The following is a 27,638-nucleotide window of genomic DNA, read 5'->3' on the forward strand; positions in this document are numbered from 1 at the left end:
CTCAAACTTGATATCCACTCTTCGAGGCTGTTTATCCGCGCGGGGAACAACATGGCTCTGTTTTAGTGTACAAACCGGCCAACCAACACGACGTCATCCCGGGCAGCCCGCTTGCCTGAAGCAAAACAGGGCACTTCGGTCAGGGTCCATCTTGCGGCGCATTGGCGGTCTTACCGGTCCTGGAGGCAACGGTAGCCCCTCAGGTGTGCAGTAGGATTCAAGATCAGCGCTGTGTGCGGGCAGATGACCGAACTTCCCCGTATGACGTCGGCTGCGCTGGTTGGCTGGTGGTTTGGCAAAGTAACGTCGATTCAAGCTTTCTCGGCTTTTGCGGCGGGCCAACGGCCGGGTTGTGGTGGAGACAAACCGCGGGAGCGCGAAAAACAGTCCGAAGACCCACTTCGAAGTAGGGAAGGGTACGAAGTCCGGAGCCAACAAACACTGGGAAGGATTCTGTTGGTGCAACACTCCCCTCTCTCTCTTTGTTGGAGCTGCAAGGGACTTCTGGGGGGTTGTACGGAATACTGTTGTATGGTAGCAATGACAAATAGAACAACAGCTCACATGTGGAAGGTGGATAGAAGATTAGGTAGGGGGGAGTCCGAGAGATGGTCAGGGTTAGGGCAAATGCTATCAACACTGGACGTAGTAGTAGTACTTACTACTACTAGTAGTCTAACCTGCTTTCTATATGCGTATTTACGGACGGGAGCCAGAACCCAGATGCCGCTTGCTCACTCACAGTTTACACCGCCCTCGCAATGCCCTTCTTCATCCCCCACCCTCCCATTTGTAACTCCATTCCCTGCATGCATGCCATGTGTCGACCGCAGTCCTGTAGTCCTGGAATCATCAAAGGCGATGAATGTATGCCATGGACAGACAGTTCGAAAAAAGAGCGTCAATTACATACCAACCAAGCCACTAGAAAGAAAGTTAAATTCCTCGTCAGTAAGCCTTCCGCGGCGTACTCGCACTCCGCAACCCCAGCAGCGACACCGACATGGACAGCCCGCCGAGGCTGGTCAGGGTCGATCCGTCCTCCTGCTGCTCGCGCTGCTCGAGTGAGCTGATGACGCACCCAGCTCGGTGCAGCCGCAGCCGCCGCGCCTTGCGGTCCTTCTTGCGCTCCAGCATGCGGTCCCGCACCAGCACCCAGTCGGCCTTCCAGTTCGCGATGCTCTGGAACAGGTCCGGGTCGGCGTCGGGCCCCACGAACTCGTGGCACACCGTCTCGACCGCCCGGAGCTTGAGCCGCAGGTGCCGCAGTTCGGACTCGTTGGCCAGGATGTCGTCTTCGAGGTCGCAGATCTCTTGTTCCAGGTCCAGGATGCGTGTCGCGGCGGCTTCGGCGCGGTCGACGAGGAGGGCATGGAGATGCTGGGCGTTGTGTAAGCAGCAGGCCTTTGGTTTGCGTGGAGGATAGATAGGCAGATAGCGTAGGAACAGCGGCGGAGACTCACGTCTGACTCTTCTTTCCTTACCTGCAACCGTCCCACCATCGCCGCTAGCTCGACGTTCATCCTCTCTGCTTCTCTGGCCACCCGCTCGGCCGCCTCGATCTGAGCTTGGGCGGCTCGCTTCGCCGCCTCTAAAGCCTCATTCGTCGCGGCCGCTAGCTCCGGTTGCGAGCGCGTCGGGGATATGTCTAGTTCCGAGAACCGGAAATTGCTCGTGAGCCAGGGGAGCGGGCTGGGGCTCGTTAGGTCGCGGATATCTTGGTCTCCTGGTTGTAACAGCGCTACCGGGGGCGCGGCCGGTGACCGACCCCTGGATGGCCGGCTGTCATCCCTATACCCGGACCTGACCTCTCCCAGCGCCTCTTCTTCCACCTGTGTCGCTGCGTCCCTCTTCCCTTCACTTTGTGTTCTGGGCTCCGAAGGAGCCTCGATCTCCGCTTCCGCTTGTTCCGCTGCCTGTGGTCGAGTTTGCGGTTGACCTTCCGATTGACCTTCCAGTTGATCCTCCGGTCGCTCCTGTGCTTGTTCCTCTGGTTGTGACGCTGGCTGTGACTGCTCCTCGACTGGCCCTTCCATTTCCGCCGTGGCCTCCACCAGGGCGGTCTCCTCCGCCAACAGCAGGAGCTCTTCCATCTCATCAACCTTGGAATGTAAGACGTCAAGGACGTCCGCCTCCATGCCGCCGCCCACCTTCGCCGAAGAAAGCCTCTGCACCAGGTCGCAGAGCCGCTCCATAAGCTCAACCCTAGCCGGCGGGAGGTTTTCTGTATCAACCTCGATGATTTCTTCTTCATCTCCTGGCACACTCTCATGCCATCTCCGTTCCTCGTCCCCTTCCTCTTCCTTCTGTGGGTCACCATGCAGCACGTCAGCCTCGTCCCGTTGTTTGCCAGTCGCGTCACCCGCATTCTGTGTCCCGTCATCATGCCAGAAAGAACTCTCCTCCTCCTGAGCATCATTGAAATTGCGTGGATTCTCATCAGGGTGAACGTGGTCGTCGTGGTCATCGTGGCCGTCGTCTTCCCCGACCGGATGGCCCCCTAGCGTCTCCCCATCACGCCAGAACGAGCTCTCCTCCCTCTCGGAGTCTTGGTACCCGACAGAGTCTTCATCCTCGTGCACATGGACGTCCTCCGCCACACTAAGGCGAGTCCCATCATCTTCGTCATCCGCATCATCATCGTCACGTCCATACCAAAACTCTCCGGCCGGATTTGAGCCCTTATCCACCTTGTCGTGTCCTTGGTCTCCATCTTGGTCATCAAACCCCCTACCCTCCTCTTGCCCCTTCTCTTCTTCTTCTTCCTCCTCTCCCTCCTCCTCTTTCCCTTCTCCCCCTTTTTCCTCCTCGGCTGCAAAACGCACCCGGCTCGGACTCTGCCTTTGCCCCTGCCCCTGCCCCTGGCCGTCTTCTTCCTCTCCCCCTTGGCCCCGCACCCCCTCCTGCTCCTCCTCCGCGACCAGCTGCCCCCGCCCAGCCCCAAGCCCAAGCCCATAGCCCTTCGGCGGCCCGGCCCGATGCATCCCCAAAGGCGAGATAGGCAGCCCGGCACCCAGCCCCACGCCCCGTCCCGTGCCCCTACCCATGTGCAGGCCGAGACGACTGCCGAGGGTGCTGCTGTTGCTACTCCTGCTGCTCATGTTGGTTGTTGTTGGCGAGGTGATTCCGCCACCATGATTATTAGCGCCAGCACCAGCACCAGCACCAGCACCAGCACCAGCACCAGCAGCGGCAGCGGCATGATAGTTTGCTGACGGTAAGCGGGAGAGGAGGCCTGGCCTGCGGCGGGGCGACGTTGGGGGCGGCGTGTGCAGGTTCTGGATTGGGATGGAGATCTGCGCTGCTGAGGATGTGAGGTGATGCTGAGGTTGTTTGCCCAGTGGCGGGCGCTGGAGCGGTGGGGTGTGCTGTTTTTGGCGGGACCGTTCTCGTTCTCGCTCTTCTTGTTCTGAGTCGGCTTTTTGTGGTTGTTGTTGTTGTTGTTGTTGTTGTTGTTGTTGTTGTTGTTGTTGTTGTTGTTGTTGTTGTTGTTGTTGGTAGTGGGTTTGAGTGGGCGGGCGATTATGACCATTATTGAGATTGTGGCGGTCTCCATGCAGTTGTTGTTGGGGTTGTCGTCGAGGTGAAGTCGGTTGTGTTACATGGCCTGAATCTGGCGTTGGGTCTAGTAATGCGCGATGTGATATGAGAGAGAACTCCTCTGGCGCAAAGGATGAAAGAGAGGAGATTGACGGGGAGAAGTTGAGCTCCCAGTCATCGTCGCCCGAGCCCGGGGCGACATCGTCCGGGTCGTTCATCTGAAGTCGTTGACCGGACCTTCCACAGCTCTCAGTCAAAGTGGTGAAAATCGGATTGCGGTGAGAGGACAGAAAGGGTCAGGCAATCAAGTATGCATGTTCGCAATCTTAGTGATCTGCTCAGCCGGTCTCACTGCAGAAGACTTCACATGAAACGTCTTCAACTGGTCTTTCTTGAATAACATGAAACTGTAATTACATGCATTATGATCGTTCGCACAGAGGATGAGCGCGATGGGTGAGGTGATTCTCCACGATTCATCGGGCTCCACTCATGCGTTGTCCAGGTGAATGACAACGGTGTTGAAACACCAATGCACCTGCTTGGGGAAAGCGCCAATCATGTCTGTCACAGATGTGTCCCCTGCTCACCAATCACCATTTCCTCTGTGTCTTCTTTGCCTTTTCTTTCCCACTTCCATTTAGGTTACAAGTATTACACTACCGGTGGTTTCCTCCAGGTTTTCTTTGTATTTTGTTGGTATCGTTTCGTATCAATACACCGCGAACCATGGCCCAGCCGGACCAAGTGTCCCTGGCCCAAATTGACTCTACCAAGACGCTGAAAACTCTCAAAGACGAAAGAAACTGGAAGGCCACCTACCTCGCCTCGGTGTCGCCTCGGTGTGCGACACCTACACCCTATCTGTCCGGCCGCGCCCGAGCGTTTTCCGCCCGTCCGGACGCTAGCCCGACGTTACAACCGGGCTGGGCCGAGCAGCTCGGGAGTTGACGAGCTGAGACATCCACCGCACTGTGCAGATCCGGGGTAAACTCCATATTCTGGGCGAATTCCTCATTTCAGAAGGCTCTCATCAACCTGCAAGGCAGGCTTATTAGAAACAGAAGTCTTTACGGAGTAGTGAATAACCACCTTTTCCCGTCCGAATCCCACGTAGAGGGACCTGTCAACTCGACGCAGCTGAAATTGATCTACATACGTGAGACTCAGATAGCTCCAGGCTTGCTGCAGCCACAGAGATCACACAGTATATTTTCCGTAGATTGCGCACATGTGAGTCAGCAAGCTGCAGAGTAAGCAAACGTGCAGAGACAGTTGAAAAAAGGAGCATGTGCAATGTCCCTTAAAGTGCATAGTTGAGCCATCACCGTCGCTAATAAACCCAGTCACGGAGATTGCTAACTACTAGTACCTTAAGCTACGTATCTTGACTGGTTGATGATGGAAAATGTGCCACAAGTCAAACATAGACTCCGTGGAACGTTCCGGCTTGTTGTCAAGAGAGAATGATTCATGTGAGACGCTGCCCTGAAACGAAGCATCAAACTCCATTGAGCTAATTCCAGGAACAACTTGCGCCGTGCCTCTGTGCAGCATGGCAACCTGTGGGGTAACAGTACATTATGTATGTGCACTGGTACAGGACGCCACCGCCCATTTGCAAAGTCGTTGTCGTTAAATGGTCACGAACGCAGCCAGCCACCCCGTTTTGTCTGAACAGATGCAGCTAGCGAGGGGCCTAGCGAGGGGGCACGGGCAGGCGGGGCTGCAGTGCCGAATCCACCGCAGACAACTCTGGCTCCGAGCTCCAGCGGCATGGCCCGGAAAAAGCACACGAGCTTCTGACGCATCTCCAAGAGTCTAACAGTACTAGTACCTTAAACTTCCTTGATAAACTTCCCGGCCCCGCCTCTCCCGCTCTCTCCTCCATCCCCAACCTGGAGTACACCATTCTCGATGCCGACGAGGACGCTGATGTTCGCGCGCAATCGGCGCCGTTGTTGACCGGACTCCTCCCTGTGTACCTACTTTTGTACTGCATTCGGCATCCCGGTTGCGTCATTGAAGGCGCTCGGATCCGTCTGCCTCGGCATAGCTGACTCCATTTCGACTCCACGCCTACGAACGGCTTGCTACGCTTACATTGCTCAAACCACCCTCCGTAACTTCTGTCACGCCACGGGACAACCTCCCTGTCCTCATGCTGCACGCTACACGACCACAGCATCATCCACGGAGTCCAATTGGCGAAGCCTGAGCCGCCAATATGTCGTGGAAGAGGAGCGAGAAGCTGATGGACACCATCCGGCACTATGCAAGCTTTCCGGCTACCGGTGTAAGCCTGCGCCAGATGGTCCAGTTCGGCGAGAAGCCGTCGACTGGTGAGCGGCGACCAACTCGTCTCTTGAGCGCTCCCTGCTGACGCTCTCCACAGGCACCTTATTCCGCGCCTCGCAGTTCCTCGCCGAGGAACTCCCCATCCGACTTGCCCACCGTGTCCAAGAGCTCGAAACTCTCCCTGACGGACTCAATGAGATGCCGTCGGTGAAGAAGGTGGCGGACTGGTATGCGCAGTCGTTTGAGGTACGCCCTCCCTTCTGACATCCCGGCGCCCGAAGCGGATGACTCACTAAGACCCCCTGCTCCAGGAACTCACCACTTTTCCCAGACCAGAGCTTCCCAGAGATGTACGGGAGAGGTTGATGAGACCGGCGAAGATGGCAGGTAAAAGCAACTCGTGGCTGAGCGAGGCGACACCGAACCCGAGCATCGAGGAGGGGCAATACAGTTCTTGGAACGGCAGCAACAATAACAACAACGGCTGGGCAAAGGGCAGGTTCCCTACGACACGGAGATACTTTGCGATGGTGGACGACACAGGCGATTGGCCGCCCGAACTACAACTGTACAACCAGAAATTCGCGCAGACGCTGCATCGCATTAAACGGAGGCACGATAGTGTCGTGACCACGATGGCGCAGGGAATCCTCGAGTGGAAGCGCAGGCGGCAACGGATGCTGATCGACAACAACATACAGTCGTTCCTCGACCGGTTTTACATGTCCCGCATTGGCATACGCATGCTGATCGGCCAGCACATTGCGTTGACAGACCAAAGTCACTACCGGGACCCCTCATATGTCGGCATCATCTGCACCAAAACGTACGTCAAGGAGCTGGCTCAGGAGGCTATTGAGAACGCACGTTTCGTGTGTGAGGACCACTACGGTTTGTTTGAAGCGCCGAAGATCCAACTCGTGTGCGACCCGAATCTCAACTTCATGTATGTGCCGGGCCACCTGTCGCACATGCTCTTCGAGACGCTCAAGAACTCGCTGCGCGCCGTTGTCGAGACCCACGGCCAGGACAAGCAGGAGTTCCCGGTCACCAAAGTGATCGTAGCGGAGGGCAAGGAAGATATTACTATCAAGATTTCAGACGAGGGCGGTGGCATTCCGCGCAGCGCCATCCCGCTTGTTTGGACCTACATGTACACCACCGTCGACCGCACGCCGAACCTTGACCCGGACTTTGATAAGAGCGATTTCAAGGCGCCCATGGCCGGCTTCGGCTACGGCCTGCCGATATCGCGACTGTACGCGAGGTATTTCGGTGGCGACCTGAAGTTGATCAGCATGGAGGGGTAAGCTTGCGTCCTTAGATCCTCTTCCCGATACGTTTGTTCTGCATGCTAACCCTCCTCGCACAGCTACGGGACGGACGTCTACCTGCACCTGAATCGTCTGTCTAGTTCGTCGGAGCCTCTGCAATAGGAATACGCCGTCAGGAGGGGGACTGGTTCATCCTCGTCGCCCCGAGGATTGACGCTGCCAATGCGATACCTGTTGCGCAAGCGCCTCAAGAACCCGGCCCCGTTGGAGATTACAGAGCGGAGGCAGGTCGGCGACGTCGAAGCCACCGTCAACCCGGCGTCGGCGTCAGCCATTGACCAGGGACAATATCAGCCCATTCGAGGGAGCGATCGCGAGCTTTGAAATGATTTTGTTTGACGCCTCGATACGATACGCCGGGCCTTACGGAGGTAGTGGGGAGATGTGTGGCTACTGATATCCACCCAAGCGTTTCTGCTTCCCCTGGGTGGGCTGATGTTCACTGTTGTTGGGCTCCTCATGCGCCCTCAGAGTCCGAAAGGTTTCAATAACAAAGTCATTATTTTATTGCATGGGAAACCGGCGCTCGTTATAGGATAGGACAGGGAAGGGGGGTCTCTCACCCCATTGCTTCAGGTTTGAGGGTAGGCTATTTGTCTATGAAGCAGCACTGCCGCACACACACCAAATAATTGAACTTGGTCGCGTGGATTGTATGTACGACGTAGAACATATGGAAACGTTTGAAATTGACAAGGGAGGGGTTAGGGAGGAGGAAGCAGGCGAAGGAATGAGCTTCAACATTACCTATGCAGTGCATATAGCTACCAACCTACCTATGTATTCATATGTGCCCGGGTAGGTTCGTTCGTATGGATCATAATGGATGTGCATACCTACCTTTGTGTGTTTACAGAATCAAGCGTCCTGATCTACGTACAAACAAACCCCTTCCTTACACCCACACACAGTTCTCTTTCAATGCACCTAGGTACCGTATATGCAAAGAGAAGGAACGCAGCCACCCATCTGCACCCGAACCAGAACAATGCTAATAATAATTGTACAAGAATCACTTATGCCTTGTACAACAAATCCAAGAATCCCGTCGCCAAATCCACCACGACGCTCTTATTCGGCAGGCTGCCCGCGACGCCATACAGCGCGGCCGCATCCCCGCCCTTGTCCGCGCCGCCCCGCGTCTTCTTGCCCTCCACCAGCCGCACGCGCTCCTTTTCCCTCTCCGCCTCGACGACCGCCTCAAGATCGGCGGCCAGCCGCTCCCACACCTTGGCCAGCGGCAGCGTCATGGCCACGTGCATGGCCGCCGGGTTCTGCAGCGCGTTGAGGTGCCAGCCGCGCGCGCTCATGCCGTCTGCGATGTCGTAGATGTTCAGCGACTTGGCCCGGAACGCGAGCACGCTCACCAGCGGGTTGCCCAGGATCTCGAGCTCCGCCGACAGGGTCGGGTGCGTCTGGATGTGGTGCAGCAGCTTCTTGGTCGAGCCGACGATCTGGGCGCACGAGGCCAGGTAGCCGGCCTCGCCGACCGACACGAGAGAGGCCCAGCAGGCGGCGATCAGCGCGCCGGGCCGCGAGCCGGCGATGCCCGGGGACGCGTACACGCCGCCAGACCAGGACGGGTCGACGAAGTACTGGTAGGTGCGCAGGGCCTGGGTGCGGTAGAGCACGGTGCTGTTGCCCTTGGGCGCGAAGCCGTACTTGTGCGTGTCGCAGGAGATGGAGGTGACGCCCTTGAGGCGGAAGTCGAAGGGGACGGTCTCGAAGCCGGCTTTGTCGAGGAAGGGGACCAGGAAGGAGCCGAGGCAGCAGTCTACGTGGAGCGGGATGCGCTTCTTGAGGGCGAGCTTGGAGAGCGCGGCAATGTCGTCGATGATGCCGTGCGGGAAGTTTGGCGCAGAGCCGACGAGGAGGATGGTGTTGCTGTTGATGAGCCGGGACACACGGCGCATGTCCACTTGGTAGTTTGGTGCCGGACATGCGACCAGGTGGATCTTGATCTTGAAATACTCGCCGGCCTTGCGGAAGGCTGTGTGTGCCGTTTCGGGAAGGATCCTAGGGGACTCTGTTAGCAGGTATTCCGAACGTACAAGGCCATAGGGAATCTTGTGGTTACATCTCCGGTTCAGTGACGCCCCGTTCGACGTAGGCCTTCTGTCTTGCGCTCAGACAGGCCATCAGGATACTCTCTGTTCCACCACTGGTGCTCACTCCCGCAGCCCCGGGCGGCGCATTGAACAGGTTCAGCACCATGGCCACCACCTCGGCCTCCATCTTCCTCACGCCAGGAAACACATCCGGATGGATCGGATTCGCCACCGTGAACTTGCCATACGCCTCAGTCTGCAGTTTCAGCAGGTCATCCTCGCCGTGATACACCGCGCCCGAGACGTATCCGTCCTCCCAGCGTGTGTGGTCCATATTGGCAAGGGTCTCGAGTTCGGTTCGCACAGCGTCCTCGGCCCACCCTTCCTTAGGCAGCGTCAGGTACCGCGTCATGTTCGCTGGTACGATCTTGGACTGGACCTGGGCGATCGCCTCATCGACCTGTTTTCGCACCTTGGTGCGCACGCCGGGCATCCTGAGAAACCATCCATACAGGACCCGTCGCACATCGGTATAGACCTCGGCAAGCGTGCCCAGCAGACCCCGACCCTTTAGCTTCCAGAGCGCGCGGCGGGTCCAGCGCAGAACGAAGAGGAAGAAGACGATGTTACGAACTCTAACTCATCATGCCTATGTTAGCGCAATTTCTTCTCTACTACTCTTGATGTCCGAGAGTGGCTTGGCGCTGATTTGGGGGCTGTATTCGGAACTGCTCTGGTTGCCGAGTTGGAGGGACGGGAAGCCATAAGCTTTCCGCCCGTGAGGGGTGCATTACAACAGTAAGAAAATGGGTCAAGGGACAGCCACTGACAGATCCAAGCTCAACATCTCCAACGGGTTGCCCCGAGTCACCCGCGACCTCTTCCGGACATTGTTGAAGCCCTCCCGCAGGCTGACGGGCATGCGCGACGTTCCCGGCATCTTTTGCAGCGGACAACTGCTTCACCGTCCGAGTAGGCAGCCGGTATTGACGGCGTGGTCAGCAAGAAATGGACATGGAAAAGATTGAGGAGTTTAATTCGGAAGGCACGGTAAGAGCGCAGTTGGAGCTCGGTTCTATCCATAACGCTTGCAGCTCGGATCTGTGCTGCGCAGCAGGGGGCACCCCGGCCCTTTTGCATCACACCCGCGGCACGCCGCGGGGCCCGGTTCGTGGAGAGCAGGCAGAGACAGGGCCCGAAAAATGCCCTGTCTTCGCCCCACCGATGCCGTTACCCGAGCTATCACATGCTCCCAAGGTTGAGGTGTGATATCATCGGCTGAGCCCTCCATGCTTTGTGCCAATGCCCGGGCACCTTTGAGTCACTCGATCAAAGGCGGTAGAGCCTATTTCGGAAATCAACGTCGCCTCATTGACAGCACCGAATATTCGGGGAATCCCATACATACCTTATGTCTAGGTAGCGTTGCATCCTCGGCTTACACCCGGTTTTGCAATCAAGAAGGGGGAGTTCCTGAAGTCCTTCACGGAGAAGTATGGAAGCAGATTGGAACCATAGGAAAGGACACGGCCAAGTCCTGAAAGGTGTCTAGACATGTTGATAGATATGATTGTCTGGTACTTAACGCACACCTGGACCCCAACAGTCGTGGGTCAAGCTCGCATTATCAGACAAGTCACCCATTGACCCAAGCCCTCATTAGCAAGCAGCAACTCATGTACCTTCTTACACATCTTTATTTTTATCAATGCCCCGTGGAGGTGAGGACACCACTTCCGCTTGGTCACCATCCCATACATGCCAAAAGCGCAAAACCTTGACGCCCTCTTATTTTTGAGGACACCAACCCCGACGTTCAAAATAAGCTCAAGTCCGAACCTAGGTTCGAGCGCAATAGTCTAGCATGCGGGCCCCTGATGGGAGAGTACCCGCGTCGGTCGTGTCAATGTGTTCCTTACTCATTATGAGATCTCAAAGAGCCTTCGCCATGCCTGCACAAACGACTCGGTCTCGGTCTCGCATGCCTTTCCCCCCGACGTCTCGCAATCAGGGAACCTGACCGCCAGGTCTCCGTTCTGGTACAAGGCTTCTTTGGCGCCCTTGTTATACGCGTTCATGAGCCGCTGGTCGACAATGGCCATCCGGGCGAGGATGGTCGGGTGCCATTGCACGATATGTTCCTGCACCACAAAATTAGAAAGCCGCCATTTCGGTTTCCGGCTTGCCGGTTCATTTTGACTCACCAGGGCATGCTTCTCCGCTTTTTGGAAGTTGTAGCTCCGATACAGCGGGTCGAACCATGTCTCCAGAAAGAACTTGGCCCAGTCGCCGTTCCGGACGATGAGGCTGCCCGGCGACAGCCCCTCCTTGTCCTGCGTGACAACGAAGTCCACGTCCTGCCCCTTAAGATGGCTGAAAGTCTTAATGATGCTATCCGGCGGGACGACGGGGAAGTCCTTCTTCATGAGCTCATCCAGCCTCGAGGACTGCATGATGTGCTCCTCAACCTTCAGCTTGGGGTTCATGATGAAGCTGTTGGCATCAAGGTACCACACGTAGTGGCAGTCGGGGTACTTCGACAGTGCATGGCGCACAGCGGGGACAGCTGTCCAGGAGAAAGGCGCGCCTTTGAGATCGTAGTCGCCTACTTGCGCGATGAGCGTTTGGTACCCTGTGTATGTGTGTCAAACCCTGTTAGGCCCTATCGCATGCTACTTTTTGCATTCACGACCGCGGCATACCGTGCTTCTCGGCATATTGCCTCCTGTTCTCCTTGACCGCATCCAGATACGCCTTGGTGTATTTGCTATGGTCTAGCACCGTGACCAGAACGACAGGCGGGTTGCCCCTGGGAGCTCGCTGTGCGCGCGCAGCATGCCCGCCGCTACTTGGTCGAGTGATGAGGTATACGAGAGCGAGGAAGGCGAGACCCGCGAGCGCGATGAGCTTGAGGCGGGTTTTTCGTAGGCCCGGCAGTCGCGTCGAGCGCGGCACATACGGCGGAGGATGTGATGTTTTTCGCGGGGGTAGTGCGAAGTGCATCGCGGGCAGCGGGAGGCCCGGGGAGCGGTCCCTAGGCCTAGAGCGAGACCAATGCGCCGGGGACCAGTCCCGGGATTTCGGGTTAGGAGCAGCCGATGTCGAACGGGACGGAACGATGAAGACACCGCCGGATGCGCAGGTGAGAGTCCGTGTGACGTCGCGAATTCGGTCTCTTCGCCGAAGACAACCAGCGACTGGGACTGAATCGGAAGGACAACGGTCAACGCGACGCTGATGTACTCAGGAGACGACGTTGCGGGTTGCGTCGATCGTATCAGCGATCATGTCCTGGAGAGTTTGTGCTTGCGTTGCACGTAGGTCCACATCAAGACATTGAGCGAGATCGGGAGGGCTCGTACAGCGAGTCGCCCCGGTGCTACAAGCGCAGAGTACACGAGGAGACGAATTGATCCCTGCGATATCCGATTCAGAGTAGATTCATCGCAAAACACTCCCTCCTTCAATCCTGGCACGTTACAACAGCACATTTAGAAATGATGATAAGCAGGGCCTTTGATAAGCTTATCGTGGGACTTGCAGTTGCAGCCCTAACCCTGATTCTCCAATAATGAAGCAGTTCAACCTCACCTCCAACTTAGGTAGCACTGAGAAGGAAGATCGCAGCCAAAGTATGTGGGTAAAAATTACGGAGAGACAGCAAGGGCAAAAAGCTAGCCGGCTAGATCGTTGGGGCGTGGTACCTAGGGAGCGGGCACCTACTGGGTAGGTGGCGGCTGGGCTAGGACGCGGTTCCCAGGCTGTAGTCGGTTACGAAAAACCCGAAGATTTTTACTACATCTGTAACGCTCAAGGCTCGTACGCGCAGACTTCCGGCGATCAGGCGGAACGCACTTTACTTGCCGAACTGGACAGGGGCCGTGGCCCTTCTCCCCATACCACTCGACCACGCAGGGAACTGTGGGTGAGGGGTGAGGGCCGTTGACGATCTGAGGTGCGGAACTTCTATATATACCGTGGCCTGTTCAGTGACCGGGTCGCACCAAATCCCGATCCTCTTGCTCCAATCCCCTGCCCAGCACCCGATACCCAACATGTAACATGGAAATAATGTGATATTTCCTAAAACACATCAGCGCCGGCTAACCAGTACATGGCTTGTCGTAAAGTGACAACAACAACATCTCGACTGATTGACCCGACCCCGATGAGGACATGTATCTGTATTAACCTAGCCCTTCAGCAACCCGTTTTAAAAGTGGTTGATAACACCCAGGAAGCATATCAGATTGAAGAAGTCCCGAAGGACCCTTCAGCGTAGGCACAGTTAACGCATTCGCGCCAGACCACGACGGGAGCAAGGCAAGACGCCAAATTCCCAGGGCGGCAACGAAGCTTCATCTCTGCACACAGACTAGTCGGCACGGCACGGAGGCGGAGCTGTGACAACTTAAGAGTGTGCAGTGCGGGTGGGATAGGGGAGTAGGGACAGAGGAGCACTCCACTCACGGCAACATCGAGTCGATATGGATATGGATATGATCGCTATTGGTACACTGTGAACGCGCATCGCTCACACTACCTATCCTTCCTCGACTCTTGAGGACCGGCTCCGGCATCCGGGATGTCGTCCTCTTCGTCGTCATCCGGAGTGTCCTCCTGGACATCGACAACACGATCACTCGCCATCTCGAGAGTTTTGGCGGTGAGGTGGTTGACAAACTTCCAAGTCGCCTATCACCCGAGTTAGTTCGCCGTCAATGTTCTGTAAACGGAGCTGTGCTTACCCCTAGGAATGTGATCACCCCAATGACAACAAGCGCCCAGTTAACCTGCTCCATCCTATCCCTCCCTGTGCCACGCCTGCGGCCGCGCCCACCAACCCGGATGTTGAACCAATTCCAGGGCGACATGACGAACATCGTCTTGAGGAAGCCGAGAAGCCCTAGAGAAAGGAACCCCTTCATGAAATGAGCCGACCATCCCGCTTCATCGTCGACCACAATCGGCTCGTCAAACTTGAGGCCCGTGAGAAGGGTCTCTGCCACGGTGCCAAACGGGTCAACCCAGAAGTTGATGATGGGATCTGCAATGAACCCGAGAACGAAAATGGTGGCCACCATGATGAAGAAGGTCAGAATGCCCCTGAGCAGCTTGCTCGAAATCCACCGGCCCCAGCGCAGGCGCTGAAGCCTGTACTCGAAGTGGCAGGTAGGGCAACGCCAGTAGTTCCGGTCCGACAATGGCGCCGCATTCCTCCATGCCCGGAGACATCCTTCATGGACGTATCTCTGGGAGCCCTTGCATTTGCAGGGGCTGATCAGCCGGCCAAGCTCCGGGTCCTCGGACACGTAGTACACGCGAGCCTTGGAAGAGAAGAGCCGGCCGGCAAGCGAATCGTCCAGCTCAGTGGTGGGATTGACAACCTCCAGGCAGATGCGGCACGTTCGTGGCTTGTAATGCCGCTGCCGTTGTGTAGGCGTGGGTCCCTGGGACGAAGCTTCCGAGGTGCTGGCAGCGTCGCGTGGTTGTTGGCCGCCACTCCTATCGCCGTCATTCTGCGAATCCATCCCCGAGGGGAAAGCCCATTGTGACTGAAAAGAGCCGGAGGCCATATTGCAGGTGAAACTGCGTTGAGTGTGATGAGATCAAGACATGCCGTCGAACAAAATGGCAGGAGCTAAGTTCCTAACAATGAAAGCTTGGGACATCGAACGTCACCGAAGGGACAAGTGTTCCAAGCCACGCCAACCGGTTCGGGCAATCGGATCTACCGTGAGCCGCCTAGGCATCCTCATCGTTCACGGTTTCTCACCAAGGATGTTCATACCTACCGCCATAAGACAAGTCAAGGATAAATCGGGAAAGCCTGCATCACAGAACAGTCGGAGAGAGATCTTGCGCAAGACTTGATGGGGCCTCGAGAGCGGGTGACTTTTTTTCTTCTCAAGGCCGCTTTCCCTTTGCAGTTAGGCCGGCGGTGGAGCAGACCCTAGCAGTCACGCTCCACAGCAGCTGGCAGCAAGCCAATCAGTAGCTCCGACCCGCCGCCGCCTTGCTGGCCCAAGCTCTCAGGCTGAGGTGCCGCCCATCGACGCGCAACATCGCTGTGCCTGGGGCGGTCGCTGCGAATACTAGCAACAGCCTTGACCTTCGCGACGTAGACTGGGGAACATTCCACGATTCGAAGAGGGACTTCATCTACGTTGGTAAATCTGTTTGACTTTACAAACCGGCACAATGGCGGATAGATACTCGTTCTCTCTCACAACATTCTCGCCCAGGTAATTACATCTCCCATGCTCCAGGTGTAAAACGATGAAGCTAACAGCCCGGCAGCGGCAAGCTGGTTCAGATCGGTCAGTCCCCCATCACCAGCGGGACAGCCCGCGACGACTCGCACCCACCCATGCGGAGGATTTCATTCTAAACAGTCCTAACAGAATATGCCCTCAACGCCGTCAACCAAGGCGTAACAGCGCTAGGCATCAAGGGTTCGTCTTCCTCCCCTCCCTCTTCCTCCCCAACTATCCATCACCACCACCACCGACAACTAACCTCACCCTCCTCACTCGGGGAACAACAGCGACAAATGGCATCGTCCTGGCCACGGAAAAGAAATCGTCGTCCCCGCTCGCCGACCCGTCGTCGCTGTCCAAGATCAGCCTCATCACGCCCAACATCGGCATGGTGTACAGCGGCATGGGGCCCGACTACCGCGTGCTGGTGGACCGGGCGCGCAAGGTGTCTCACACGGGCTACAAGCGCATCTACAACGAGTACCCGCCGACGCGGATCCTGGTGCAGGACGTGGCGCGCGTCATGCAGGAGGCGACCCAGTCCGGCGGCGTGCGCCCCTACGGCGTGAGCCTGCTGATCGCCGGGTGGGACGAGGGCATCCTGCCGGAGGAGGACGACCCGGAGCTGCAGAGCAAGGAGGAAGGGGAGGGCGAGGAGAAGAAGAAGAAGGTGGGCGGCAAGACGGGCGGGATCCTGAAGGGCGGTCCCATGCTCTACCAGGTCGACCCGAGCGGGAGTTATTTCCCGTGGAAGGCGACGGCGATCGGGAAGAGCGCGACGACGGCCAAGACGTTCCTGGAGAAGCGGTACACGGAGGGACTGGAGCTGGAGGATGCGGTGCATATCGCGCTGCTGACGCTCAAGGAGACGATTGAGGGGGAGATGAACGGGGAGACGATTGAGATTGGTTGGTTCTCTTTGCTCTTTTCTCTTCTTCCTTCTTCTTCTCTCAGATACTTGCTGCTCTTCTCTGGCTTTGGAGTGCGCTAACTCTTTCCAGGCATTGTTGGACCCCCTGCAGACCACCTTCTTGGCGTCGAGGGCGTCGAGGGTGCAGTGGGACCCCGGTTCCGGAAGCTCACGCCGCAAGAGATCGAGGACTACCTTACGAATCTATGATTTCTGAGAAGACGGCGTTGGGATGGCATCGAAGGGAATGATCATGGGAAGCGCTTCTTGGTGGGGTTGAGGTTCCTCTCTCGGCAGGCAAACTTTCATTGTACACTAGACGGGGCAGGAACACGAAAGGGGCGATAGAAGATCGGCCGCGCGGACTGGGGTAAACCCCTCCCTTTTTGCTCCCTAGTCGAGCTGTTTCCGAACGATCAAGAAGGAGTTTCTCGGCCCGGCTACCACCCCCGTGACAACACCGTCTTCCGCCGCCAGTACAGATCCCAAGTCGACTCGCGCCCAGGTGCTAGTTGATCTCACTTCTAACAGGCCCAGCTGCCCGCTGGCGTTGTCCCCGGTCACGTATACCTCCCTGTCGGCGGTCAGCACGAGCATGTGCGCGCCGCCAACCGCCACGTTGACGATGTCCCTGTCGTCTATGACCACCGGACCCGGGGTGTCTGGCAGGTCCTGGAGGAGCATGGGCGACCGCCCTGCATGGCCCCAGCAGTAGAGGTCGTTCCCTGCTGTGAGGGCGGCCAGGACGTAGCCGCCTGCTGCCAGTTTGGTTATGGGTCCCGTGGGGAGGTCCTCTAGGTCGGTGACCAGGCCGGGGGTGTCTGCGGGACTACACATTTCTCGTCGAAGGGGGGAAGTTAGTTAGTTGTTGTTGTCCCCACGAGACTGTTAAGTATTTGACACTGGGTGGCAGTCTATCGTTGTATTGTACAGTACCTGTCGTCAGATGGCTCCCTGCCGAGGCAGGCTGCGTAGCGCTCATCGCCCCATGTCCAGACTTGGCCTGTAGATGAGAGGGCCGCGAAGCCCGTTTCGTACGCGACGAGTTGGGCTATGTCGGGGAAGTTGGGGAAGGTGTGGGAAGGGTTGTTGAGGAGGAGGTTGTTTATGGATGCATATTGGTAGAGGGTTTCGTTGTCGTGGACTGCCCGGGGTATGGTGGTGTAAGTGCATGTAAAAGGGGGTTGAATGGTCGGCGGCTTACCTACGACGACACCGTTGGATGCTTCAACGAAGCTTCCATAGGCCTTTTCGTTGGTGCCGCGTAAGGTCTCATGGTCTTTTGGCACCATGCCGGCTACACGGCATTCGCCATTTTCTGAGGTTACTGCACTTCCATGTAAGCCATCGACACGATTGCACGATCAGTGAAGCATATCATCTCACTTCGGGTCTTGCAGCACCGTGACTGACTCACCTCGAGTGTAAGAGAAGAATGGACGGACACTCTCAATGGCGTCATCCCGCGACACGCAAGTGAAGGATGAAATGTCATCTGGCTCTTCGGGATTTTCATCCCCATCAACCTGCAACTGGTTCCAGGCATTGAAGCCGGTTGCGTATAACACCATGGCCGTTGCGAGAGGCTTCTCCCCTTCCGTCCAAGTGCTAACGTCAACCCGCAACGGCAACGTTGCTTAAAACCCAAAGAAAAACTTAAAAAGGATGACTCCTCCTTTCTGACATGAGCCTGAATAGGAAGGTGCTGAAGGGGACGGTGACGAGTCACTGGAGATGGTCTGGCCCGGCTCCGCACGAGGTGCTGCAGGCAAGTCTTGGCCGGGACCGAAAGCGCCGTAACACCACTCAGTAACCCCGCGCCCAGCACCGAAGCCCGGCGGAGTCTCCGACTCTCCGGGCGGGACTTAAACAAACATGGAATACGTCACGAGGTTCGGAAAAGGACTCTGCAGCATGATGCGTAGCACGGGTTTCCACGCCATCGTTGACTGATGAATAAGGTACTCACTTTTCAGTTGCACGCTATGGAGGCATGGGCGCATGGCACAACCACAAGAAGCTGAGAGCCTATGCGAGGCCGGGCTACAGCGAGTGGTAGCCATTATGTGTCTCAGGAAGTAGTGGGCCTCCTTGCATCTGGCCGCTGCTTGAGGCTTCACTGAGGCACACCTGTGAGCCTCGACCGACTGGACTGTTCATACTATCCATTTTCTCTGAATCTAATTGATGTTAACCCAGTGGGCGAGAGGTGCAAGTGCAACAACTGGATATATGCTGGCCTCCGCAGCGAAGCGTCCAATGCCCCGAATGCTTTTCGTCATTCATCATCCCCCATCTGCAGTCTCTACCAAATCACCGTCAGGCAGGATCGAGCCGCGTCATAGTTACTGAAGAGCTATACTGTCAAGAGTCGAGTCATTGTTGACACACCCCACACCCGTACGAGGGCCTAGCCACGCAACCTTCGTCGTGGCCTCGCTGACATCTGGTTTTTTCCCTCGACCATGGCTGACCGGATGACGACGATGGCGCCCGATTACGGCAGCTCGAGCTCGTCGGAGCTGGAGGACGAGCCACCGGGGACCGCATCACTTCCGTCCGACTTAAGCGCTCATGAAGCCATAGATGAATCAGACACCGCCCACTCGTCCGGCAGCGATCAGGGCTCGTCGGACGTCAAATTCGGGACCGTTACCAACACGTACAGCACCACCCCAGAGCAAGAAACCCCGACGATAATAACCATGACGGCGAGGGCGTACCAGCTTGAGATGCTCGAGGAGAGCCTGAAGCAGAATATTATCGTCGCGGTATGCTGGACTTCGAGCCCGAGGTAGACGTATCCGCTGATTCATGGACCGAAGATGGATACGGGGAGTGGAAAGACCCAAGTGTAAGTTCTCTAACGAGAAGTCTCTACTAGCAACAAGGGCCCTGCTGATGGATGATCCTAGTGCTATCCTTCGTATCAAGATAGAGCTTGAGCGGAATGAGAAGGTCGGTCATGACGACTGTCAAACGTACAGTTTCCCCGGCGGACGGACGGACGGACTAACACGGTTCCCAGATTGCTTGGTTCTTGGCCCACACCGTGGCTCTCGCTGAGCAACAGTTCGAAGCGATCCGAGCGCAGACTCCGGGCGTTCAGTCCAAGCTGATTGTTGGGTCCGACAACGTCGAAGCGTGGTCGACCCAGGCCGTGTGGGACGCGGTGCTCTTCAACACGCGCATCGTCGTGTCCACTTACCAGATCCTGTTCGACGCCGTATCGCACGCCTTTGTGCCGCTCTCGTCTCTCTGTCTGATTGTGGTCGACGAAGGTGTGCAACTCTTCTTTACCCTACTCCAACAGCCCAAATGTCTCGCTGCTGACGCCAAAGGGGGGTATAGTGCATAATGCCCGCAAAGAGAATGCTGTGGCGAGGCTGATGAGGGAGCACTACTCCCCCCGCAAGGCCAAAGGTCTCCCGGTTCCACAGATCCTGGGACTCACTGCGAGCCCCCTGGTCAGGTCTGACCTGCACGAGCTCGAAGAACTGGAGCGGACCATGGACGCCGTCTGCAAGACACCGAGCAAGCACCGGGACGAGCTGATGGCGCAAGTCAACCGGCCGCAGCTGGTGACCGTCCCGTACGGCGACATAGCCAACCCCGAGGGCGCTGACCAGACCACCCTGAACCTGGCCAGATTCAAAACGGCCTTCCAGGCGCTCGAAATCGCACGCGACCCGTACATCTTGCACCTGGCGGCCAACAACACGGCCCGGAACCAGGCAAAGCTTGTCGAGGCGATTAATACGAGAAGGACTTACTGCCAGGGGCAGATGAAGTCCTTCTACAACAGGGCCTCCGATATGTGCGAGACCCTGGGACCATGGGCCGCGGATTACTATATCCACAGGGTCATCTCTGCCTTTCTCCAGGATCGGGGGAATGCTAGTACTACTACGAACCAGCCCAACGACAACTTGGCGGACCGAGAACGGCGGTATCTCGCCGAGGCCTTCACGAGCGTAAATGCACAGCCGCCGCCCGAGACGCCGGCCGGTCTCTCGCCCAAGGTCAGAGCTTTGCTCAACATCCTCGAGTCGTACCAGGGGAACCCCGTCGGGATCGTCTTCGTCCGAGAGCGAGCGACCGTCGCCGTGCTGGCCCATATCCTGTCCGTCCATCCGCAGACACGGAGCCGCTACCGGGTCGGGTCGATGGTTGGCACGTCCAGAATGCCGGCGAGGGGCCGGGATTTCCTGGACCTGACGCACAAGGACTATCTGCTCTCGCTGCACGCGTTCCGGAAGGGGACCACGAACCTGGTGGTGGCGACGAGCGTGCTGGAGGAGGGCATCGACGTGCCGGCGTGCAACCTGGTCGTCTGCTTCGACGAACCGAAGAGCCTGGGCTCCTTCATCCAGCGCCGCGGCCGAGCGCGCATGTCGGCGTCCCAGCTGTACATCCTCGTCGAAGACAGGTCGGACAGCGCGGCCCGCTCATGGGAAGACTTGGAGCGCGAGATGAAGCGCAAGTACGAAGACGACATGCGCGAGATCCCGGACCTGGAACAAATCGAGAACAGCGAGGTGCTGGATTACCCGCTGCTCCGCGACGCCGAAACCGGCGCGCAGCTCACCATCCACGACGCCAAGCAGCACCTCGAGCACTTCTGCGCCACGCTCTCGACGCGGAAGTTCGTCGACTGGAGCCCCTTCTACGTGGTCCACGACCTGGACGGGAACCCCGTGGACGCCCGCGAGCCGGGGCTGCGCAAGGCCACCGTCCACTTGCCCGTCTCGCTGGCGCCGGAGCTGCGCTGCTTCGAGAGCCTCTACGCGTGGCCGTCCGAGGCCAACGCGTGCAAGGACGCCGCCTTCCAGGCCTATGCCAAGCTCTACGAGGCTGGCCTGGTCAACCGCAACCTCCTGCCGATTCGGGAGAGCGACTTGGTGCGAGACGTCGAGCCGCGCGCCGGCCTGGCCACCGTCCGGGAGCAGTTCAACCCCTGGCCGCGGGTGGCGCAGGCGTGGAGGGACGGGGCCGCGACCTCGAGCAGGAGGCTGACGGTGCTGAGCCGCGAAACGTCGGTCCGCGCCGAGTTCGAGCTGGTGCTGCCCGTGCCGGTGCCGTACATGGAGCCCTTCGATCTGCACTGGGACTACAGCTCGTCGTGGCGGGTCCAGATGGATCCGGACGAGGTCATGTCAGGGGTCGAGGGAACAGTCAGCAGCCGAGCGGACCACACATCTGCGCTACTTGCGATGGCGTTCGGCCACCGCTGGCGGATCCAGGAGAAGCAGTATCCCGTCCGTCTGGCCTGCCTGGAGGGGGATCTGAGTCTCGATGGCCTGGGTGCACAAGACATCAGCGCCGAGCTGATGAGCAAGGCGGGTTCGACCTACCTAATCCGAGATGTCGCAAACCAGAACCATCCGTACTTCTACCTGGACTGGCTGCCGTCCAAGCCCGCGGCGGATCTGGTCGGAAAGCCTTATCAGGGCTTCGACGAGGCGCCCGAGGACATCCCCTATGTCGCGGTCAAGAGCTGGCCCAAAAAGGCTGGCGGATTCCGGCCGTTCCACCCCAACGCCGCCCCGGTCCCCAGCAGCAAGCCATACCCCCGCGTCCTGCCGGCAAGCCAGCTGCGGGTCGACAGCGTCCCTGCGGTGTATGCACATGCCGGCATGCTCATCCCCGCCATCACGCATGCGCTCGAGGTCCACCTCGTGGCCCAGGACCTCCTGGAGTCCCGCTTGCAACAGACGGGCATCACCGACCTGTCGCTCGTGGTCATGGCCGTCAGCACGAGCGGGTCGCGAGGACCGACCGACTACGAGCGAATAGAGTTCCTCGGAGATTCGATCCTCAAGTTCTGCACCACCATCAACTGTTCTGCCAAGTGTACGCACCTCCTTGTCTTTTTTCTGTTTTTCTCTTTGTTCTTCTTTTCTTGTCTTTTCTTTTCTTTTCTTTTTTTTTTTTTTTTTTTTTTTTTTTTTTTTTTTTTTTTTTTTTTTTAGCTCTCCCTGGGGTTTTGCCTTCGTATCGCAACTGACACATTGTGCCTGTGGTCCCAGACCTAAAATTCCCCGAGGGTTATCTGTCGCCCCTGAAGGACAAGATCGTGGCCAACTCGCGTCTGTTCCGCGCCGCCGTCGACTTCGGCCTGGACCGCTACATCTGCCACAAGGCCTTCACCCTGCACAAATGGCGGCCCACCTACGTTGAGGACCTGCTCGAGCACCCGCCGTCGTCCGCGACCGACACGCGGAAGTTGTCGACCAAGATCCTGGCCGACGTGGTCGAGGCGCTCATCGCGGCCTCGTACCTCAGCGGCGGCATCCCCCGAGCGCTCGCGTGCATGTCGCTGTTCTTGCCCGACTTCGAGTGGAAGAGCATCGAGCACGGCCGCGAGGTCTTGTATAACAAAGCTCCTGCCGACGAGCCCCTTCCGGTGACGATGCAGCCCCTGGAGTCTCTGATCGGGTACACCTTCACCAAGAAATCCCTCCTCGCCGAGGCAATGACCCACCCCTCCTGCACGGGGCCGGGCATCCGCGCGTCGCTCGACCGCCTCGAGTTCCTGGGGGACGCCATACTGGATTACATCGTGGTCACCAGACTCTTCAGCTACCATGCAGCCGCAAAACTGGAGAACTCCACCCTGCACCTGTTGCGCACCGCGCTGGTCAACGCCGACATCCTCGCCTTCTTGGTCATGGAATGGAGCATACCACTAGAAAGGGTCGATGTGGAAGACGACCCCATGGAGTTGGACTCGAACTCGAAGTCTATCTCCGACACTCTCACCCTGAAGAAATCTCAGACCAGCCTCCCGCTCTGGTCCTTCATGCGCCATGCCTCGCCCGACATGGGCGCCATCCAGCGCGCCACGTCCCTCCGACACGCCGCCATGCGCCAGCAGATCGCCGACGCGCTCTGGGGGGGTAAACGGGGGCGCGACGACGACAAGCGATACCCCTGGTCGCTGCTCTGTCGGCTGCAGGCGCAGAAGTTCTACTCGGACGTGCTGGAGGCCTTGCTGGGCGCCGTGTGGGTCGATTCAGGCTCCATCCAAGCCTGCGAGGCGATCGTCGAGAGACTGGGGATCTTCCCGCTGATGGACAGGTTGTTGAGGGATGAGGTCTGGCTGCTGCATCCTAAGGAGGAGCTGGGCCAGTTGGCCGGCAGGGAGAGGGTCGTGTACGAGGTCGAGGCTGTTGTGCAGCGTGATGATGGTGGTGATGATGATGGTGCTGATGGGCTTCTTGCGGGTGGTGATCATTATTATGGCGGGGATGGGACTGCGGAGAGGGTGCTGTTTGCGTGTAGCGTGTTTGTTGGGGGGGAGTGTGTTGGGACTGCGCAGAAAGGGGCGTATAGTAGGGAGGAGGCCCGGATTAGCGCTGCCGAGGTGGCGTGTCGCGTTTTGAAGGAGAGGATGAGTGAGGGGGAAAGCGGGGACGCGGATATATAGGGTACCAGGCAGGGAGAACGTGCTCTTTCTGTGTTGGCGTTGTTGTTTCTGTTGAAATTGAACTGTCCTATCCTGGTGTTGGATCAAAGGGGGGGATGGATAGACGTAGGGTTAGGGTCAAGATAGCACTTTCTATAACAAACCTGGTTGAGCACTCAAGCCTGCGGGTCCAATAAGCTCATTGGCGCCTCCATATGATCCGGGCGATCTAGGTGTCCACATTCCCACTGTGCAGCCGCTCCCTGGCCCATGAAAGCAACAGGGTTAGTAGTCAACGACAGCAACGACACCGGTACCGACCGCATCCTGCACCCACGCATCGCGCACGCCGTGCCGCAAGATGCTGCTTATCAGCAATGCTGCATCAAGCGGTCTGACGATTTTGGCGACCCATCTTCTTCTCCCCGAGGAGATCTAACACATTCCCGACCCCTCCAACTGTTGGCCAACCCTTAGATCCCCTTGGGAGCTCGCCATCGATCGCCTTTCCCTTGGCCCCAAAGAACGATGTCGCCAGACGGCCCCGGCAGCAGCAACATCCGCGTCTTTGTGCGCTGGCACGAGCAGGTCGTCTTTGCGGGCGAGGAGGTCAAATGCACAATCACCTTCAAGAACGTAACCCGCGGCCCGGCGCCGGCCACGCCAACCGCCCAGAAGCCGCCTTCGCTGTTCCCCCCGCCGCCGCCGTCGTCGTCGAGGCATGAGCGCGGTCCGCGGCAATCGTTGCCCTCGAGCTTGCACCCGGGGGTCGGCGTCTCGGGGCGCCCGAAATCCAACGCCGGCCTCGCGCCGCCCCCGAATGTCCGCGGTCACCGGTCGAGCCTCTCCCTCTCCGTCCCGTCCGCCGCGTCCCGCGCCCGAACCGGTTCGGTGTCCTCTTGGTCCCAGCCGCCTGCTGCTGGGGGTCGGTCACAGAGCAATGGTAATGGCAGCGGCAGTGGCACTGGAAGTGAGAGTGGAAACGGTAATGGAAATGGGAGCAGGAAAGGACATGGGCACAAGAGATCGGTATCCATTGTCTCGGTCGGCTCCTTGAGCACCGTCGACGACGTCCAGAGCAGCGCCTCGTCTCCCAGACCGCACCGGCCGAGGGGACATGCACGGGCATCGAGTCTGCAGATCCTGCCTCGTGGCGGTGGACTGTTCAACGGGCCACGATCTGCTACACACCCGAGGATCCCGAGTTCTCAGTCGTCGCCCCTCTTCCATGCGTCATACCCGCCTGATAGGAGCATCAATGGCCGCATGCCGGGCACCGTCACGGCGCCCGGTACACCGAGGGCCGAGTTCCCACGGCGGTCTCCCGCGACGCCAAGCCCGCTGGCTGAGTTCAGGTTCCCCATGTCATCACCTTCGCCATCGACACCCGCTATGGTCGGAGGATTGGCGGACGAGGACCCAACGAGCCCGACAACGGCGGAGCTACCTATACGGCCGAAGGATCCCGTGCCGATCATCAATGAGCAAGGGGTGGCGCCCTCGGCAAGAGTGCTCTCGACCATGAGCATAGCAGGGACGCCGAGGAGTAGTGGCGAGTTCTACTCGCTCAGCAACAACTCGTCCGAGACGCTTGCCTCGGAGTATGTGACGCAGCAGCCGCTGCGGACCCAAGTGCGCTCGCCCCACAGCAGGAGGGCGTCGAACTTCTCGTCGGGCTCAGCGCGGCCGCCCGAGTCGCTGATGATGGGCTATGCACAGATCCAGGGGTCCTTCACGTTGGACGGATCGCTCATCAACATTGGGCCGTTCGAGGCGGTCAAGCGCAAAGCCGTAGTCGGCGGCCAGGGAGGCGGCGTCATCGGCTTGGAGACGCCAAAACGCGACAGCGGCCTGCTGCGGAGCTTTGGATGGGGCAACATCACCAGCTCCATTGGCGAGCTCCTGGGCGGGGGCGAGCTCAGCAGCATCAAGGAGATGCGCGGGATTGCAAACTCGAGGTCGATTCCGCTGCTATCCACGCCGCAGTCGATCCTGTTTGTCGATCTGCAGCTGGGCCCCGGCGAGAGCAGGGCATTTGAGTACTCGTTCAAGCTGCCCAAGGGCCTACCACCGACACACCGCGGCAAGGCCATGAAGATATCCTACAGTCTGGTCATCGGCACACAGCGGCCGGGCGGCACCAAAGAGAAGCAGGTGAAGTCCGTGGACATCCCGTTCCGGGTGCTGGGGAGCGTCAATAGCCACGGCGAGATTCTAGGCCACGACCTGATGTCTCCGTACATCCTGCTGCGCGACCAGGCGCGCGTGCAGAGCGTCGACACAAAGACCCAGCAGAAGACCAATAGTAACAACATCAACAACAACAAACCCCCACCCTCTTCAACATCCGCGTCATCATCCTCGTCATCCACCATGGCCTCCTTTCTCTCCTACGTCGACGACCTTCTGTCTCAACCGCACCACCACAACAACACCAGCAGATCCCTCCTCAGTCCAAGCGCGACCACGCCGCTGACACCTCACTCGCCGTCCTCCTCGCGCCGCCCCTCCGTCCTCTCCCTAACCGACCACCCAGGGTCATCATCCCACTTATCCCCGCCCACCGCGAAGGAAGCGATCGACCTGGCCATCCTCCGCGCAAACCTCACCTCCCCCAACAACTCTCAGTCCCCCAACCGCTTCGAGATCGCCCGCAACGGCCGGCGCGTCGGGGTCGTCATGCTCACGCGGCCCGCCTACCGTCTAGGAGAGGCGGTGACGTGTGTCGTCGATTTCGCGGGGGCGCAAGTCCCCTGCTACGCGATCCACGCCGCGCTCGAGACGAGCGAGCGGGTCGATGCCAGCTTGGCGCTGAGGTCCGAGGCGAGCGTGCACCGCGTTACGAGGAAGGTGTGGGCGACGGGCAGCGAGGTGGTGTTATTCGGCAGGAGGTGGGTCTTCAGTCCCACCATCCCCGCGGGGGCTACGCCCGAGTTTGTGACCAGCGGGGTTGCGCTGGAGTGGAAGGTCAGGCTGGAGTTTGTTGTGCCTGTGCAACAGATGCAGACACAGACTCAGACTCAGGCGCTTGGGCAGGGGCAGGGACAATATCATGAAGGTGGGGAGGGAGGGGAGGGAGGGGAAGGGCAGGGGATGCTTGAGGATGAGGAGAGGGATGGGGGGCCCGCTCAGGGGAGGAGGATGTCTAAGATGTTATCGTCCCCTAGTGGTGGTGGTGGTGAGCATCCGCTGCTGGAGGAGATTTCGAGGGATGAGCGCGGCGGGCTGGTCCTGGTGGGCGTGGAGAACCTGATGTGTGAGAGCTTCGAGGTGGCGGTGCCGTTGCGCGTGTACGGGGCCGCGTGTAATGGGCTGGAGCGGCTGGAGCGGGATGAGGCGATGGAGGAGGGCTTGCCTGTGTGAGTGTGAGGGGGCCTAGTAAAGGTAGGGAGCGTGTTGGATATTTAAGTACCCTAGGTAAGGGTTGTTGTTGTTGGTGTTGTAGGGAGTTTGAGGGTAGGCTCACTGGCGGACTTTGATGGGTAGCTATGCCGCGGCTTGAATAGAGGAGTTGTGTTGCGATGGTATACGCAGTGGTATATGCCATGGCTTGGGCAGACCGTGATGGTAATGTGCGCTCGAAAGATCGCTGGTTGACTCTACTGTGAACGCTGCTCTGGTTAAGTACATATGTACACTGGCAATGTTAAGAGAAACCCCCAACGCCGGTTCGCCGAACGCCGTGTGCTCGGAGTCAATCTGGGTTGCGACCAAAATGATGGTACCGGATCGGTTGCGTCAGGCATCCAAGCAGCCCCAATTTCCAAGGCCGTCAGTCGATCCAAAAAAAAAAAAAGAAAAGAAAAAGAAAAAAAGAAAAAAAAAAGAAAAAAAAATTTA

General features: G+C 58.3%; 9 protein-coding genes across 9 annotated transcripts; 4 read left to right on the forward strand and 5 right to left on the reverse strand.

The window, feature by feature from the left end:
- Positions 1–743: 743 nt before the first annotated feature.
- Positions 744–4,039, reverse strand: B0T15DRAFT_558450 (uncharacterized protein). Its single transcript, XM_062870471.1, has 2 exons — positions 1,485–4,039; positions 744–1,380 (listed from the first exon to the last, which is right to left on the reverse strand). The coding sequence occupies exons 1-2, from the start codon at positions 3,756–3,758 to the stop codon at positions 949–951; spliced, it is 2,706 nt and encodes a 901-aa protein (XP_062720372.1). The 5' UTR covers positions 3,759–4,039; the 3' UTR covers positions 744–948.
- Positions 4,040–5,559: 1,520 nt separating this feature from the next.
- Positions 5,560–7,617, forward strand: B0T15DRAFT_247918 (mitochondrial branched-chain alpha-ketoacid dehydrogenase kinase-domain-containing protein). Its single transcript, XM_062863137.1, has 4 exons — positions 5,560–5,882; positions 5,936–6,084; positions 6,150–7,144; positions 7,211–7,617. The coding sequence occupies exons 1-4, from the start codon at positions 5,768–5,770 to the stop codon at positions 7,272–7,274; spliced, it is 1,323 nt and encodes a 440-aa protein (XP_062720373.1). The 5' UTR covers positions 5,560–5,767; the 3' UTR covers positions 7,275–7,617.
- Positions 7,618–8,177: 560 nt separating this feature from the next.
- Positions 8,178–10,318, reverse strand: B0T15DRAFT_247886 (pyridoxal phosphate-dependent transferase). The gene is made up of 3 exons (XM_062863136.1): positions 10,051–10,318; positions 9,250–9,855; positions 8,178–9,188 (listed from the first exon to the last, which is right to left on the reverse strand). The coding sequence occupies exons 1-3, from the start codon at positions 10,158–10,160 to the stop codon at positions 8,189–8,191; spliced, it is 1,716 nt and encodes a 571-aa protein (XP_062720374.1). The 5' UTR covers positions 10,161–10,318; the 3' UTR covers positions 8,178–8,188.
- Positions 10,319–10,746: 428 nt separating this feature from the next.
- B0T15DRAFT_537026 (glycosyltransferase family 34 protein) lies at positions 10,747–12,689 on the reverse strand. The gene is made up of 3 exons (XM_062869589.1): positions 11,923–12,689; positions 11,425–11,852; positions 10,747–11,361 (listed from the first exon to the last, which is right to left on the reverse strand). The coding sequence occupies exons 1-3, from the start codon at positions 12,221–12,223 to the stop codon at positions 11,143–11,145; spliced, it is 948 nt and encodes a 315-aa protein (XP_062720375.1). The 5' UTR covers positions 12,224–12,689; the 3' UTR covers positions 10,747–11,142.
- A 1,070-nt stretch (positions 12,690–13,759) lies between these two features.
- Positions 13,760–14,796, reverse strand: B0T15DRAFT_512729 (uncharacterized protein; the record flags this gene model as incomplete). Its single annotated transcript, XM_062868002.1, has 2 exons — positions 13,760–13,915; positions 13,969–14,796. The coding sequence occupies 2 exons, from the start codon at positions 14,794–14,796 to the stop codon at positions 13,760–13,762; spliced, it is 984 nt and encodes a 327-aa protein (XP_062720376.1).
- A 409-nt stretch (positions 14,797–15,205) lies between these two features.
- On the forward strand, positions 15,206–16,600 carry B0T15DRAFT_437115 (nucleophile aminohydrolase; the record flags this gene model as incomplete). Its single annotated transcript, XM_062865843.1, has 5 exons — positions 15,206–15,465; positions 15,521–15,540; positions 15,625–15,675; positions 15,768–16,388; positions 16,482–16,600. The coding sequence occupies exons 1-5, from the start codon at positions 15,422–15,424 to the stop codon at positions 16,598–16,600; spliced, it is 855 nt and encodes a 284-aa protein (XP_062720377.1). The 5' UTR covers positions 15,206–15,421.
- A 183-nt stretch (positions 16,601–16,783) lies between these two features.
- Positions 16,784–17,982, reverse strand: B0T15DRAFT_399447 (regulator of chromosome condensation 1/beta-lactamase-inhibitor protein II; the record flags this gene model as incomplete). Its single annotated transcript, XM_062865009.1, has 3 exons — positions 16,784–17,219; positions 17,327–17,534; positions 17,808–17,982. Coding segments are annotated over 3 exons (819 nt in total), but the record flags the coding sequence as incomplete, so codon positions are not given.
- Positions 17,983–18,756: 774 nt separating this feature from the next.
- B0T15DRAFT_537045 (uncharacterized protein) lies at positions 18,757–23,998 on the forward strand. The gene is made up of 8 exons (XM_062869590.1): positions 18,757–19,052; positions 19,117–19,161; positions 19,216–19,244; positions 19,306–19,348; positions 19,419–19,671; positions 19,742–21,689; positions 21,744–22,243; positions 22,420–23,998. Exons 2-8 carry the CDS (start codon positions 19,123–19,125, stop codon positions 23,817–23,819), a joined length of 4,212 nt encoding a protein of 1,403 aa, XP_062720379.1. The 5' UTR covers positions 18,757–19,052; positions 19,117–19,122; the 3' UTR covers positions 23,820–23,998.
- Positions 23,999–24,056: 58 nt separating this feature from the next.
- B0T15DRAFT_568380 (Rgp1-domain-containing protein) lies at positions 24,057–27,459 on the forward strand. The gene is made up of 5 exons (XM_062870760.1): positions 24,057–24,961; positions 24,995–25,076; positions 25,107–26,856; positions 26,910–26,941; positions 26,982–27,459. The coding sequence occupies exons 1-5, from the start codon at positions 24,327–24,329 to the stop codon at positions 27,159–27,161; spliced, it is 2,679 nt and encodes an 892-aa protein (XP_062720380.1). The 5' UTR covers positions 24,057–24,326; the 3' UTR covers positions 27,162–27,459.
- Positions 27,460–27,638: the final 179 nt, after the last annotated feature.

Source organism: Chaetomium strumarium (genome assembly GCF_033439665.1).
Source record: "Chaetomium strumarium strain CBS 333.67 chromosome Unknown B0T15scaffold_5, whole genome shotgun sequence".
Lineage (NCBI taxonomy): Eukaryota > Fungi > Ascomycota > Sordariomycetes > Sordariales > Chaetomiaceae > Chaetomium > Chaetomium strumarium.